General features: G+C 34.0%; 1 protein-coding gene across 2 annotated transcripts in view; it reads left to right on the forward strand.

Moving 5' to 3' along the window:
* Fchsd2 (FCH and double SH3 domains 2) overlaps positions 1-17,094 on the forward strand; it is a 241,908-nt gene that overhangs the window by 88,498 nt on the left and 136,316 nt on the right. For both annotated transcript variants that reach the window (XM_076846669.2, XM_076846670.2), the window contains exon 4: positions 14,633-14,709. In XM_076846669.2, coding sequence (XP_076702784.2) covers positions 14,633-14,709 — 77 coding nt within the window. The remainder of the gene's footprint in view (positions 1-14,632; positions 14,710-17,094) is intronic.

Raw genomic sequence — 17,094 nt, forward strand, 5'->3', positions numbered from 1 at the left:
GGTATCATCTTACGAAATTGATGGTGAGATACCAGTACATACCTGTTTGAATGGCTAGATTTCAAAATAATGACACCACCAATATAAGCTAGAATATTGAACAACAAGATGTCTTCATTGCTAGTAGAAATGCAAAATGACACAGCCATTTTTGGAAGCTAAACACATTCTTATCATATGATCAAGCAGTTGTGTTCCTGGACATTTACCCAAATGTGTTAAAAACTTATGTTCACACAAAAATCTGCCCACAGATGTTTGTAAGCCACTTTATTCCTAATTACCAAAACATGGACACAACCAAAATGTCCTTTAGTAGGGTGAATGGCAGATAATGTATCAAGCCACTAAAAAGAAATAAAGGGACCTTAAAATGCATATTACCAAGTGAGAAAAGCCAATATGAAAAGACTATATACTGTATGATTCCAAATATGTGTGGGAAAAAGCAGAACTATAGAGATAGTGAAAATATCAGTGATTATCAGAGATTGTGGGGAGGAGGTAGAGAAGGAAAGGTTGAGTATATGGAATATTGGAGAATTTCAGTACAGTGATATGTTATAATAACTCAATGGTGAGATATGACATTGAGCATTTGTCAAAACTTATAAAACAGGGATGGGGTTGTAGCTCAGTGGTAGAGGACTTGCCTAGCATATGTGAGGCAATGGGTTCAATTCTCAGCACTGCAAATAAATAAATAAATAAATAAATAAATAAATAAATAGATGTCCATCAATAACTAAAAAAATATATATTAGAAAAACCTTATAGAACAGTACAGAATGAATCTTAATGTGCCAATTAACAATGTGCCAATATTTTTTCATCAATTGTAACAAACATATCACACTAATTATAATAAATGTATCATACTAGTAAAAAATATTAGTATTTAGGGAAACTGGTAGGAGGGACTAGTCAATTGTATTGTGTAATTGTTACATACGATAGTGTATTGTATAATTGTTCACTGAAATGGAAAATGGGTCAGCTCAGCAATTATTTACTAAATACTGAAATGGGAAATGGGTCAGTTTAGCAATTATTTACTAAACAAAGACTGTGAATGACTAGGTTTTTATAGCCCCATTCTTTAAAGAACTTATAGACAGCTTTTTAAAAAAGTTTTTTTTTAGTTGTAGATTAATATAATACCCTTATTTTATTTTAATGTAGTGCTGAGGATTGAACCCAATGCCTTACATGTGCTAGGCAAGCACTCTGCCACTGAGCCACTGGGGTTGTGGCTCAGTGGTAGAGTGCTTATACACAGCTCTTAGTGAAAACAAATAGTGATTTGAGATAGCATATAATTATATCTGAGTAAGTTGAGTGGTCTGAAATTATTTTAATCTTTGAAAGACCTGGGATTTAGATGTAGGCTTAACTAGTTAGGTGATCTTATTCCAGTTACTTAACCTTTCAAAATTTCCTGTGTATCTGCTATATAAGGTGGTAGTCATAAAAAGTTCATTAAGAAATGTGAACCATCTGATACAAAGTAAGCACTCAAATATTATTTTCAATGATTAGTTATATATTTTTTTCATCTGAATGTTTACCTTGAATGTTCAATCCCATTTTGGCTATTTTTTTTCTGGATTTCCACCTCCACTTCCAGATCACTACAGTCAAGCATGTGGGATTATTATTTGCTTGCTGATTTAATGCATTCTAGTTTCTACATTGGAGAAGGAATTGCTTTTACAGCTGTCTTCAGATCAAGCAGGCAGCCCAATTATGATAATATAACACTTTTTTAAAAAATAATTTTAAAACAACAGAAACCAGCTCATGCCCATAAAAATGTACATGTCAGGGACCTGAAGAATAGGTCTCAGATAATCTTTTCCTTGAAATATAAGTTTAATGAAAAAACTTTTTTCAAAAATTACAATTTTAAGGATGTTTTCTGACTCATTAATGTTCTAAATAAACCAAAACTATGGATATTTTACTCTAAAAATTCAGAAGTTATTTTTCTGTTTTCTAATGTTGTAATAGACTCCCCTAAATTCAGTCTTTAACACCTAATAATTTGATTATTTATAGAAAGATGACTGTAACTGTGTATCTTTTTTTTTTCCCAAAATATAGGGAGAAGGAAACAAGAAATAGTTACAGAAGTGTAACTATCACTTTTAGGTTAGACAATCTACAGAAAAATAGAAAACAAATTTAAAATTATTGAAATTATAGAATGAGGCTAAGTCAGTACATTCTATTTTGTCTCTAACGGGAAATTGCTTTAAGAATAAATGGAGGAACTCTACAGGACAAAAAAAATTTTTTTTTTTCCCCTGGGGGAGATGGTTTAAAAACTTTAAAATAAACCAAGTATTTATTATTTAACATTGGGTAGATTTGGCCTTGCTCCTCCTTAAAAGGAGAATACCTTTTTTTTAAAAATATTTATTTTATAGTTGTAGTTGTCAATACCATTATTTTATTTATTTATTTATTTTTGAGGTGCTGAGGATCGAACCCAGGGCCTTGCACATGCTAAGCAAGCTCTCTACGGCTGAGCCACAACCCCAGCCCCCACCCCAGGAGGACACCTTTTATTAAATAAATTTCCAAGTTCTATACTCATATTGATAACAGCATTATGTAAACAGGACAGTTAACATGTTCTCAGACTGATGCCAATGTAACCCGTTTATGTATGTATGTATGTATGTATGTATGTGGTGCTGGGGATTGAACCCAACATTTTGTGCATGTGAGGCAAGCACTCTACCAACTGAGCTATATCCCCAGCCCTAACACATACTTTCACAAAGTTGTCAGAATGATACCAGCATTCGGTAAAGCTGAGCATATGTTAGATGACTTCTGTGTCTTTTCTGTATATTAAAGGCAACGCTATGAGTTTTGCGTAAACAGAGTAAGTTGAGATGATACATTTGAGTTATTATTAGAACTGTAACTTTCTGAGGAAATGTCTTCTAAAATTTTTTTATGATTCTACTTTAAAAATGATAATAGTAATGTTGCTGTTAATCTGAATTCAATAAAAGAAAGACATTAGGCTTTTTAAAATTAAAAAAAAAACAATTTTTATGGAAAACTACTTTAAGGACAGAGATTTCCTGGGCACTAAAAAATAATTCATTATGTAAGTAAGAAAAGCTTCGAAGAACAAATTGGATGTGTACAAGTTAAAATTTGTTCCAATAACTCAATCCCACTTTCTCCTATTTTTTTATATCACCATTTTTTTCAGTTATGCCAAATTATTACTCAAATAAGTACTTGATTCTTTTTTTAAGAAAAATCTTTTTATTTTTATAGATGGACACAATATATTTATTTTGTTTTATTTTTATGTGGTGCTGAGGATCGAACCCAGTGCCTCACATGTGTGAGATAAACACTCTGCCACTGAGCCACAACCCCAACCCATGCACTTGTTTCTGAACATCCTAATCTTGAATGTCCAGCTCCCAAAAGGAGCAAAAACTAAAGAGAGAAAAAGGGAACTGGTCCATTGAGCACCTTGGAAATGACTCCAGCCTGAGCCTGATGTGCTTGAAACAGTGGTGGGAGAGGTGCAACAATGGCTTCCTACTTTATGTCTGTGCCTTCATGATCATAATGAGTAATCAGTGATCATAGCACAACATAGGATACTGTTTGCTCACTCTGGTTCTCCCTAACTGTATGGAAACGTTACAAGAGCGTATGTATGACTACTTGCTACTGGGCTGGGGATAGAAAATGAATAGCCACTCCTAAGCTAAGACTGCAGTTGACCAAAATTGTCCACCATTTACTGTTCAGATCTTCTGTGGAAGTTGGAAACTGTGTTAGTCAGCTTTTCATTGCTGTGACCAAAGTACCTGGCAAGCACAAACTAGAGGAGGAAAAGTTTATTTTGGCTCACAGTTTCAGACCTTGGTTGGCCAACTTCATTGCTCTGGGCCAGAGGTGAGGCTGACTATCTTGGTGGGAGGGCATGGCAAAGGAAAACTACTCAGCTCATTTGGCAGTCAGGAAAGAGTGGGGAGAAAGGGCTTTGAGAAGTTAAACCCTTCCAGGACATGCCCCCAGTGATCTGTTTCCTCAAACTAGATCCCACCTCCCAGCAAATTAATCAGTGGATTAATTCACTAATGAAATCATAATCCTCATCCTTAAAAGCCCCACCTCTGAATTTTGCTGCATTGGGGACCATGCTTTTAATACTTGACCTTTTGAGGGGACATTCATATCCAAACCCTGACAGAAGCCTTCAGTAGTCTTCAAAGTTCCAAAATAATTGCATCTGACACATTCTGCCAGTGTCTGTATTGGGAGACCTACTGTGTCTTCTATTCTGCTTGTTTCCCCAAATCCTCTCCTGTGATGTTCTAAGTGGTTTCTATAATTTTTGCTTAATCCCAATTTTGATTTCCACTTAACTATGAAAATGATGTTTCAAAAATACAAATTGAAGGGGCTAGGGATATAGATAAAGTAGATAAAAGTGCATGCCTTGCAATGCACAAGGCCCAGCACCATACACACAAACAAAAACTGATTTCTAGCCTCTTATATACATACCTGTAATCCTAATAGTTCTCGAGGCTGAGGCAGGAGGATTATGAATTCAGAGCCATCCTCAGCAACTTAATGAGGCTCTATCTCAAAATATAAAAAGGGCTGGGATGTGGCTCAGTGATTAAGCACCCCTGTGTTCAATCCTAGCAATCAGAGAAATGCAAATCAAAACTACTCTAAGATATCATCTCACTCCAGTCAGAATGGCAGCTACTATGAAGACAAACAGCAATAAGTGTTGGCAAGGATGTGATGAGTCCCACTCATACATTGCTGATGGGGCTGCAAATTGGTACAGCCAATTTGGAAAGCTGTATAGAGATTCCTTGGAAAAGTGGGAATGGAACCACCATTTGATCCAGCTATTCCTCTCCTCAGACTATACCCAAAGGACTTAAAAGCAGCATTCTACAGGGACACAGCCACATCAATGTTCATAGCAGCACAATTCACAATAGCTATACTGCGGAGCCAACCTAGATATCCTTCAGTGGATGAATGGATAAAAAAAAATGTGGCATATATACACAATGGAATTACTCAGCATTAAAAAAGAACAAAATCATGGTATTTGCAGGTAAATGGATGGCATTGGAGAAGATAATGCTAAATGAAGTCAGCCAATCCCCCAAAAAACAAATGCTGAATGTTTTCTCTGATATAAGGAGGTTGACTCATAGTGGGGTAGGGAGGGAGAGCATGGGATAGATGAATTCTAGATAGGGAAGAGGGGTGGGAAGAAAAGGGAGGGGACAGGGGATTAGCAAGGATGGCAGAATGTGATGGACATCATTATACAAAGTACAAGTATGAAGACTTGAATTGGGTGTCAGCATACTTTATATACAAACAGAGATACAAAAATTGTGGTATATATGTGTATTAAGAATTGTAATGCAAAAAAAAAAAAAACCCCAAAACAAAAACAACAAAGTACATATATAAAGGCATAAAAAATAATTAGCATGATGAGTTACTCTAGAAATAATGTAATAATTTGTGCCAAAAAATTAAATAGTGGTTTCTATGGAAATAAAAATAAATTATCTCTAGATTACTCAAAAACAAAAACAAACCCAAACAAACAAAAGACCTTTTAATAGCATTCTGTTGTTTTTAGTATATCCTGTTATACTTGAGGTGTCTGTTATAATTTAAACATGAGGTGTCCTCCAAAAGCTCATGTGTGAGACAATGCAAGAAAGTTTAGAGGTGAAATGATTGGGTTATGAGAGCCTTAACCTAGTAAGTGCATTAATCCACTGATATGGATTAACTGAGTACTAACTGTAGGCAGATAGTGTGTGGCTGGAGGAAGAAGGCCGCTGGGGGCTTGTCTATATTATTTTGTCTCTGGTGAGAGCAACTCTTCTCTCTTCCTGTCTCCTGTTCCCTCCCCCTTCCTTCTTGGTAGCTTTGTTATGAGCTGCTTTCCTCCATCACATTCTACCAGGAAGTTCTGCCTTCACCTTGGGCCCAGAGCACTGGAGCCAGCCATCTGTGGACTGAGACTTCTGAAACCATGAGCCCCAATAAACTTTTCCTCTTTTTTGTTGCTGTTGTTGGTTGTTTGGGTACAGTGTTCTTCCTGGTGTTCCTAGTTTATCCCTTGACTGACTCTCTACTTTTATTGCTGCATGCCCTGCTTCTCTTAGCCAGTTAACTCTGATCTGTCTTTTTGATCTTTAATTATGTACACATTTGTCAACTAAGTCTCTCTGGATATGCAACCCATTTCCCCTTACTCATAGGTCCTTTTTTCATTCTTTCTTAGAGCACTGCATATCTACTTTTCATATGACTCTGCACTATTATTGTATTTATCTATTTGATTTTTTTTTTTTTAAGTGAGAACACAGCTTTTAGAATGATTTTGAGACAGCTGAAGATTGTTACTCAATTGGTATATCATTTAGCAGAACACATTTAGATGTGGTCTGGGGCTATTTAGCTTTTTAAAAAATTCTTAATCGTAAGGATATACTGATAGAGATAAACTTTAGTCACAATAAAAATTATAATTCTGTAAACTAATTCCAGATGATCTGTGTTTGATTCTTAAGTATTATTTATTGAAATTATTATCTAAACAAAACCAAATATGTTGCCAGGTGCAGTAGTGCATGCTTGTAATCCCAGAGACTCAGGAGGCTGAGGCCGGAGGATTGCCAGTTCAAAGCCAGCCTCAAGCAATGTTGAGGCCCTAAGCAACTCAGACCCTGTCTCCAAATAAAATACAAAATAGTGTTGGGGATGTGGCTCAGTGGCCGAGTGTCACTGAGTTCAATCCCTGATACCCCCCAATGCTCCCCAAAACAACCAAAGACTAAATATGTTACCTTGTTAACCATTGCCTCCAGGCACTGCACATGTAAATATTTATTTTTCTTTCTTTAAATTTTTATACATTTAAATTTTTTTTTATTAGAAAAGGGGGCAAAAATCCTGCTTAGCCTATCAAAGTGTCTTAAAGTACATTTAAAAAATATGGTAGCTATTAAATTCAGTTTGCCTTTTTACTTAGTAGCAGTAAATCTGCACGTATCCATATGTTTTGAAGTTTTCTCATATTGTTTAAAGTCAACAAAAATTACAAAATATTTTCCTAAGTGTTAAATTAGAAAATTCTAAAATAAGATTCAAAAACTGTTTTATTTCCATTTTTTAAGAATAGCTTTTAATTTACAGACAAATTGCAAAGATAATACAGGGTTCCCATATGTCCCTCTCCTGATTTCCCTTATTACTATTACTATATTAACATCATTTTAGTGCGTTTCTCACAACCAAGGTATTAACATTGGTACATTTCTATTAATGAACATGTGTACTTTTCTTACTTGGATTTCACTAGTTTTCCCCTCTGTCTTCCCTTTCTCCTTCCCTGATTATCTAGTATACCACATTATATTTAGTTCTTGGTCTCCTTAGGTTCTACTAGTCTGTGATCATCTTTTTTTTTTTTTTTTTTTTTTTTGGACCAGAGATTAAACCCAAGAGCACTTAACCACTGAGTGACGTCCCCAGCCCTTTTTATTTTTTTATTTTGAGATAGGGTCTTGCTAAGTTGCTGACACTGGCTTTGAACTTGTGATCCTCCTGCCTCTGTCTCCTGAGCCACTGGGATTACAGCCTGCACCACCACACCTGGCTGTCTGTGATCATCTTGTTTTTGATGATCATGATAATTTTGAGGGGGTATCAGTCAGGGTTTTTTTTTTTTTTTTTTTTTTTGTACAGTGTTCCTCAACTTGCATCTTTCTTAGGTTTTTCTCATGATTACATTATAATTATAGGTTTTAGGGAAGAACACCTCAGAGGTGAAGTACCATTTTCAACATATTACTTGAAGGGTACATGCTGTTATGGAGATTACTCAGAAAACTTGGAATGGAACCACCATTTGACCCAGCTATCCCATACCTTGGTTTATATATCAAAATCAGCATACTACAGTGATGCAGCTACATTGATGTTTATGAAAGCTCAATTCACAACAACTAAACTATGGAACCAACCTAGATTCTTTCAACAGATGAATAGATAAAGAAAATGTGGTACACACACACAATAAATATTACTCAGCCTTAAAGAACAATGAAATTATGGCATTTGCAGGTAAATGGATGGAACTAGAGAATATCAGGCTAAGCAAAATAAGCCACTGCTAAAAAACCAAAAGCCAAATGCTTTCTCTGATACAAGGAGCTGTGGTGATGCGAAGGATGGTAGAATGAGACAGACATTATTACCCTATATACATGTATGATTTTACTAGTGGAGTGACTCTGAATCATGTACAACCAGAAGAATGAGAAGTTATGCTCCATTTGTGTACAAAGTGTCAAAGAGCATTCTACTGACATGTATAATTAATTAGAACAAATTTAAAACTTTTTTTTAGAAAGGGTACATGTTGTCAGTATGATTTATTACCGATGATTTATTATTATTTATAACTTTTATCACTTGGCCAAAGTAGTATTTGACAAGTTTCTAAGTTACTTTCTTTCCTCCTTATTAATGTACTCAGTGAAGCCATCTTCAGGGGGTGGGGATTTAAGCTCTATTTCTTTGAGTGGCAAATGTCTATTCAAGTTATTTGGAATTCTATATGGGAGATTTGTCTCTTTTCCCCTTTTATTTACTCAATCATTTTTTAATATGAGAATGAACTTGTGAGTATTCATTTCATACTTTTTAAATATTTTTTTAGTTGTAGATGAACACAATATCTTTATTTTTATTTATTTGTTTTTATGTGGTGCTGAGGATCGAACCCAGGTCCTTGTGCATGCAAGGCAAACACTCTACCACTGAGCCATAACCCCAGCCCTCATTTCATACTTTAGGTTGATCATAATCCTATACTACTTTATTTTGTGGTTTAAATTGTTCCATTCTTGGCCTTTGGGAGATCTTTTAGGTTGATTCCTGGATCCCTTTGACAGGGTCCCCATTTGCAGGGAGGGTACACTTTCTTACCTTCTGGCATATTCCCTACCCTAGCCCTTGAATCAGACTTTTCTGTAAGGAATCTTGCTTCCTTTTAGTAGAGAATGGAATTTGACACCAAGATCTGGGCACTACTTTGGGTAGTGCAGTTTTGTGGGATTTTGACAAATGCAGTCATGTATCCTCAACTGCAATACCATATAAATAAAAAATTGGAAACAACTGACAGTAATATGAAGTCTTCCAGCCCATTAACATCATATCTCTCTGTTCATTTTTGATTTCTTAACTGTATTTTGGAGTTTTCCACATACAGATCATGTGCATATTTGTCAAATTATACCTGAAATATAATGATCATAATTTTTAAAAAATACCAATTTCTCACTGCAATTATATAGGAGAGCAGTTAATTTTGGTATAATGACTTTGTATCTTGCAATCTTGCAAATAACTCAGTTATTAGTACCAGGAGTTTTTTTAAGATAAAAAATCATGCTATGTGAAAAATTATAGCTTTATAGCTTTATTTCTTCCTTTTAAATCTGTAAGTCTTTTATTTCTTTTTCTTGCCTTATCATACTAGGTAAATAGGACTTCCGGGAAAATGTCAAAAAGAATTAGTAAGAGAGGACATCTATACCTTATTCCGAAAGTATGTTAGCAGCAGAGTTTTGGTGGATTTTTAAATTTAGATTAAGGAGGTTTCCATCCACTTGAAGTTTTTTGAGTTTTTATTATAAATTAGAGTTAAATTTCATACATTTCTTATTCTATATTTGATCTTTAAATCAAGACAAGTTATTTAAAATGTCTATAGCTCTTATTTTTTTACATAATTAAATAAAATTAATCTTTATTTTTCATGAAAGCAAAAAAACTAAAATATATATTTAGTGTTTAAGCACATAACAACATTAGATTAATATTTCATTTCATCATGAAATTAATAGAAAAGTAATTAAAGGTAATTTATTATGTTATTTAAAAGATATACTGCTTAACTTTTTTTTCCCCAATTATGTATTATACAAAACCATGAAAGATATTTCATAACTTAAGGAATAAAGTTCTTAATCTTTTACTGTAAATGTGATTTAAGAATATAGCAAAGACAATTATTTGATCATTCCATCAGTTTGAAAGTATTTAGCTTATGTAGTGAACCTAATTTTTAAATGATACTTTGCCTGATGTTGGGAAATTCATGATTAAAAAAGTGTAGTATGGGGCTGGGGATGTGGCTCAAGCAGTAACACGCTTGCCTGGCATGCACGGGGCGCTGGGTTCGATCCTCAGCACACATAAAAAAAAAAATAAAATAAGATGTTGTGTCCACCAAAAACTAAAAAATAAATATTAAAAAAATTCTCTCTCTCTCTCTCTCTCTCTCTCTCTCTCTCTCTTAAAAAAAAAAAAAGTGTAGTATGTCAAGACTATGGTTCCTAATATTCCTAAACATAGTATTAAAGAATATGGTTTCCTAATATTTTAAAGAGTCATATGATGGTAAACCTTTATTTTAATGTTTTTTTAAAACATTAAGTTTCAGTATATGCTGGGTCAAGAACAGTATACAAAATAACCTGTGCCAGAGCCATGGAGGATCCTCCTGCTTAGCTTGCTGTGGTGAATGGGCCAAAGGTTAAACCATCAGTCCATTTCCCAGTGTCTACTCAACAGTGGCTTTCTTTGTATTTCTTCATTTGTTAAAGCAATACAGCAAGAGTTATTGAGAGGTAAAACAAAGCAAGTCTCACATCAGACACTGATGGCTTTTTAAAAAGTTGGAATGGGATGTCACTGAATGTTCTAAAGGGCATATTGATAGAACTACATCTTTATGGAAGTCACTGCTCCAGAATGAACTATAGTAGAAATCAACATTATGCATCAGTGATACTCCTGTCAATATAAATAAACGTACGTCTAGTGAACAAATTTCAGAGAGTAATGCTATAGGCTGGGAGAGTGAATTTTATTTTTTATTGTAAGCCATAGTTTATTTTCCTTAGCAAATTAATTAGGGTAGATAATTTTCTATATAAATAAACCTTTCATTCATCACATGTAACTTTAAGCATGATGTAAGAGAAAAACTAGTTAATTTAAGTGTAGAATGCTACTAGAGGCATGAAATATTGTTTAGGGCCTTTCCTGTAGTGGCCCCAGTGTATTTCTTAGCTTCCATGCAGATTAGGTTTTGAACAGCTGCGCAGAGCACACAGAAATTGTGATTCCTGCCTCTGTGAACTAACTTGAATAAAGTCTTTCATCTAGAGATCGAACTGTTTTTGTCTGATTCATGAATCCCTCATCTCATCTTTGAAGGGCCCATTCAGTTTAATACAGTTCAACTTTGTGGTTTGGAGTTCTAGAAACTGATGTTGTAATTTATAATGCACAAAAAATTTTAACATAATTTCATGCTTTTTTGAAAATTAGATAAAATCCACTTTAAAATTATGTCTTTTGTAAAGACTTTTTGATAACTTGCAACTTAACTAGGCGCCATCTTTATGACTTTAAGAATCTTAGCAAATGTCCTATTTTTCTGTATTTATAACAAGGTAAAAGAAATGTATGTATGAAAGGACTTGGTAATTTAGTTCATTTGTTCTGTATGGAGAGTACTGTCACTCTGCACAGTGTTCTGGTCCTGCTCATGAGTGAGAAGAGGTCCATGTCACATCTATGTTCTGTGTGAAGTGTTCTGCAAATACCTAAAGAGCCATTTGATAGTTGTTCAAGACCTAATCTGCTAAACAATTTGTTAGCAGCAATCAAACAGAAAATGTAACTTATATGTAATTTGTAAAGAAAATGCCACCTGATCTTTTCCTTATTTGGGTACTTTACCACATTGTACCACTTATGTGGTAGTAACCAAGCCTAACATTTTATTTTGTATACTTATTCCTCTCTAACAGATGAGTTCTTGTAATGGATTCTTGTTATTCAGGGAGCTTGACTTATTTCAGCTTTCATAAAAATCAACATGTGATACCTTCTCGGCATACGTGTGGAAATACTGTGGATATTCCATTTCAATAGTGATAATGGTCAAATTTGATTATAATTTTATTGATCAATTTATTTATTATATTAAGGCACCTACTCATAATTTCAAAAATCTAGTGCAGCATGTTTTTTCCTTTGAGTATACAGAAATTAGGAATCAGAGAAGTTTTTTGTTTTTTGTTTTGGCAGTACAGGGGATTTCACCCAGGGGTACACAACCACTGAGCTACATCCTCAGTCATTTTTATTTTTTGTTTTGAGACAGGGTCTCATTAAGTTGCTACAGCTGGTCTTGAACTTGCAATCCTCTGGCCTTAGTCTCCCGAGTCCCTGGAATTACAGACAGGCACCACTGTATCCAGCAGGAACCAGAAAAGTTTTAATCAAGTATTTCTAACTCAGAATGTCAAAAATGCAAAAGGAGATTACTGTTATACATTAGAAACAGTAATGTAGGAGGCATTAATTTATACAATCAGTGAATGTTATTAGTAATTAAATGCTAGTCTCTGTACCATAACCTACGGCTATAGTGATTTAAATAAATAAGAGAAAATCTTTACCCGATGGAGCTTGTAATCAACCAGACAACTATAATTTAATCAGATACTAACCATCTATAAGAATTATGAATGAGTAGTGTTGTATGAGAGAAAATAACTGGATAGAGGGTGAACTATTTTATGTAGAGTGGTTAGAAAAGTCATTTTAGAGAAAGACACAAAAACCTGAAGTATGAAAGTGTGCCTGGATTGTGTGCTCTAAATATGGTTTCTTACTGAAAGGAGTCAGGTATTACAGAGAGAAGCAGGTCTGTGAAAGGATCTGTTAGAGAAAACAAAGAAGCAAACAAATTCTTGGGGTACAATATAGAAGCCAACTTGAAAGGCACAATTTGAGGACAATTTGAGCATCTAAAGAAAAATAACTGCAATTAATTGGAACATATCATTGTTTAAAATACATGAGTTTACATGAGTTTAAAATGTTACTTTTAAAATTCATTACTCATCTGTGGAACAAAATTGAACAATCAAATATTTATCCCATCTTTTCTCGCATCTTTTCTCTTAAGAACTGCACCTCAAAGCAATAAAATAGTTCAGGGATGGATATTCTTTGTAGAATTATAGCTAATAAATGCAGGAAGAATGATAAATTGTTACGCTGGATTGAAATGAAATTAAATACCTATGCAATGAAACTTTTCACATTTTACTGTATGTACTTTTGAGTGTTTTGTGTTAGGAAATATATGTATCAGTTTAAAAAGCAGTGAGACAGAGTTCAGCAAGTAGGAATGGGAGTGATGAGAAGATATTTCATGCCATGGGAATTGTAGGAATAAGGTACAGAAGTGACAAAATACTGCATATATTCAGGGAAACCTTAGTAATTGGGTTTCCCAAAGTATGAGATAGGTTAAGTGAAAGTATTATATATTGTAGAATACAATTCCTGGAAATAGTGGAACCAAACTATTGCCAAGTTCAGGAGGAACTTGAGATTCTAAGATGCATCAGTTCCTGCTACACTTTGGAATAAAATGATGCTATTTCAACAAAGGCTCTCAATAATGAATTTAATTAAGCCAAATTGATTTGCCAGCAGATCTTATTAGAAAGTTACCTTGTATAGAGTGAAACATTGATTTTTTAGTCGAACAACGTTTGCTTAAAGTAGATGGTCTATGAATTTCTGTGATTGTTCTTCATTTCAGCATAGTATTCTTCTTCTTATTTTTTTTTTACACCTACAGGGTAGAAGTCAATATCCCAAAATTAATGATTTCTTTAAAAATCCAATTATGTTGGCCCTGCTATAATATTAGAGGACCATGGCTGTTATTATCTAAAAGTAATATGTTACATAATTGGAATGAGTATTTTAACTTCATTTCCCAACAAAAAAATCTTCAAGAGTCCCATAGCTCCTCCATATTATAGATATTGTTTTGTCCAGATTTATATTACATAGATAATAGTAAGTGGGTTTATTTTTTGGTAGAACTAATTTATTTGATTTGAAATGATTTGTGTTATTATTTTTTGTTTTGTTTTTTGTTTTTTAAAGAAAAAAAATCTCGAATCTGTCTGGAGAATTACTAGTATGATACACCACCAAAGTTTGCTCATTAATCCTTAAGCCATTGTTTGTCTGTTTGCTCCAAATTAAATGCATTCTTCCTTCTCTTGAATGTGAGAATTTGTTGCTAGCACTTAGAAATGTGCCCACACCTCAGCTAAGGAATGGTGGGAAACTGAGATGTCAAACTGTGTGATCCAAGCTCTGGTGTTGGACAACTGTGTTCCCTGTTTCATACCAGAGATAGTTTGTTCTATGGTTAGTCAAATGGTCTGGTGAAGTGAAATGCATATCACTTAAGTTTCAGTGTCTTCATCCTCAGGCTCATCTTTTTCCTAAAAATGGAGACGAGAGGACTGGACAATAACGAGAGAAGTTTGTGATGTTATGTCATTGGCTCTTTACTTCTGAATTAAATTTTCATTTGGAACAATGGGATTTTCTAACTAATATGTTTTAATGGAAAGAGCTTCCTTTATGACACAATACTTATTTTAGAAAAAAAAAATATTTTTTTTAACAGGGTATCCAGAAGTTGGCTAGTCAGTACCTGAAGAGAGATTGGCCTGGAATAAAAGCTGATGATCGGAATGATTACAGGTAACTTAACTAAGTGGTTTTTTCTTGTTTTCTTTAAAAATGGTTTTACTCAGAGCCTTATTACATACAGCTAACATAACAGTCTAATTTTTGAAAGAATTGTTTCTTTGCTATGTTTTTAGACACAATTTCAGAATTACAAATTTTTTTATTTTCATTTTTTACATTTTTAACATATGTAGATACTCTGTATAAATTAGGTCACTTTCCTATGTCTTACACTGAGGTTGCATATAATTTCTTTAATATTCACATATGAGATATAAAGAATCTAGATGGCAGTGGAACACAAATTTGTTTTCTTGCCGACCTATGATAAAACATATTATTGCAACAATAATGAGGCAGATTGTACTATACTGTCATGATCATGGATTGTTTATTTCTGAAGTAAATTCTGAATTTGGAAAGATGAGATTTTGTGGTACTAGGGGGAAAAAATTTCTAATATGTTTTAAGGGAAAGAGCTTCCTTTATATAACACAATACTTATTTTAGAAATGTGTGTATGTGTATATAAACAGGGTATCCAGAACCTGGCTTGGTAATATCCTATATAATTAATAATAATATTAATTAATAATTTTAAAGAAGATATGTTGTGATGGGATATAAATTGTCCTTAGTAACCTATCAATATTGAATGTGTAATTTTGTTTAGAATTTGATGTCTTTTGGGGGGTTAATTTGGTAGTATGTGTTGCTTTTTGTGCTCAAGGCTGTTCTTAATATTGGAGGACCCAGAAGTCAAAGATCTTAGAACTGGCTATATGGTTGGAATTAAGAAACAATAATAGAGAACCCGTGGTAACGAAGAACTCAGTATTGAAGTGTATGGTTTAGAGTCTGAATATGAAATCAAGCTTTTGAATTGTCAGTAAAGACTGGCAACTATCAGAATTTCTGAAGTATGTGATAATGGGGCTAGAAAGCTCAAGCATATACAAGAAACCCTAATAGTTCCTCCCAGTGACTAACTTAAAAGGTAGCATGATAGCTTTAAATAATAGAATGGTATAATTCCAACTTAGAGTATTAAAACAGAAAATAAAATTCTAGGCAAAAAAGACAATTAGAACAAAATCTTGATGTGAGGCTGAGCATGCTTAGAATTACTGATATGAAGAATTCATCCTGACCCAGAAAAGGATTGCTTGTTAGGGAATAAAGGAGTCCAACTTACAGATAAGCTATATTCCAACTTAGTTTGAAATTCAGTATTAAAGTTACCAAAGAAATAGGGAATTAAGGTGGTAACTCAGTGGTAGAGCACTTTTCCTAGTATGTGTGAGGCCCTTGATTTGATCTCCAAACCACACAAACACACACACACACACACACACCGAGAGAGAGAGAGAGAGAGAGAGAGAGAGAGAGAGAGAGAGAGAGAGAGAAGAGAAGAGAGAAGAGAGAGAGAGAGAAAGAAAAGCTGTACTTAAGGCAAGCTTAAGCAAACATTTATTAAATATTCAGTATACATCAGACACTGCTAGGACCTTTCACTTGTGTCCCATGATTATTAAAATAACCTTGAGGCAGATTTAATTATCCTTGTTTTATACACTAGGACCCTGGGTCTTGGGTTATATACCTTACTCAAGGTCTATTAAAACGGACTCTTTATACACTCATGCATTCATTCTTTTTTTTTCTTTAATTCAAGATGTACATATGTAATACCTACTAATGTCAGCTACTAAAGGAGATTTCAGGATTAGAGACACTAAAAGATATGATGTTTGTCCTTTAAGAGCTTACAGGAGTTAGCCACTATAAATGGTTGTCCTATCAGGTCACAGTAATAGAGGTGTATTGAGACCATCAAGGAAAACTTAAGCTTGGATAGTTTAGTCTTGAGCTCTGGCAAGAGTTTACCAGTTTGGTAAATGAAATTCTAAGTAGAAGTAACATCTTTAAGGCATAGAATATGGGAAAATATGAATATTAGGTAGCAGTGAGCAGTTCAGTATGTGAAGTATACAGCTTGGGGGATAGACAGAGTGGTGGATATGGAGAACATCTAAGGTGGCATCATAAAGGACTTTGTGTATTATATTATGGAGTGTCTCTTTTTATTCAAAAGATAATGATGACATTGAAAAATTTCTACAACAGGAATGATTTGATCAACTTCCGTTAATCACAGTATGAAGGTGGATTAGAGGAGTGTGTAAGGAATTCAGGGAGCATAGACTCAAAGGAATTTAATCCCTTCTCATCTCTTATTTAAACTATGGAAATAATAGTAAAAATTAGAATGTGGGGGGGATTTCAGAGTTATTTTAGGAGACTAACGCTAGAGGACTTGCAGTTGATTTGGCAGTTTTGTTTTTTTTAAGTTCGTTAAATTTGTTCTGGGACAAACTATAAACAGTTGTCTTTGTA

The sequence above is a fragment of the Callospermophilus lateralis genome, chromosome 2 (genome assembly GCF_048772815.1).
Source record: "Callospermophilus lateralis isolate mCalLat2 chromosome 2, mCalLat2.hap1, whole genome shotgun sequence".
Classification (NCBI taxonomy): domain Eukaryota; kingdom Metazoa; phylum Chordata; class Mammalia; order Rodentia; family Sciuridae; genus Callospermophilus; species Callospermophilus lateralis.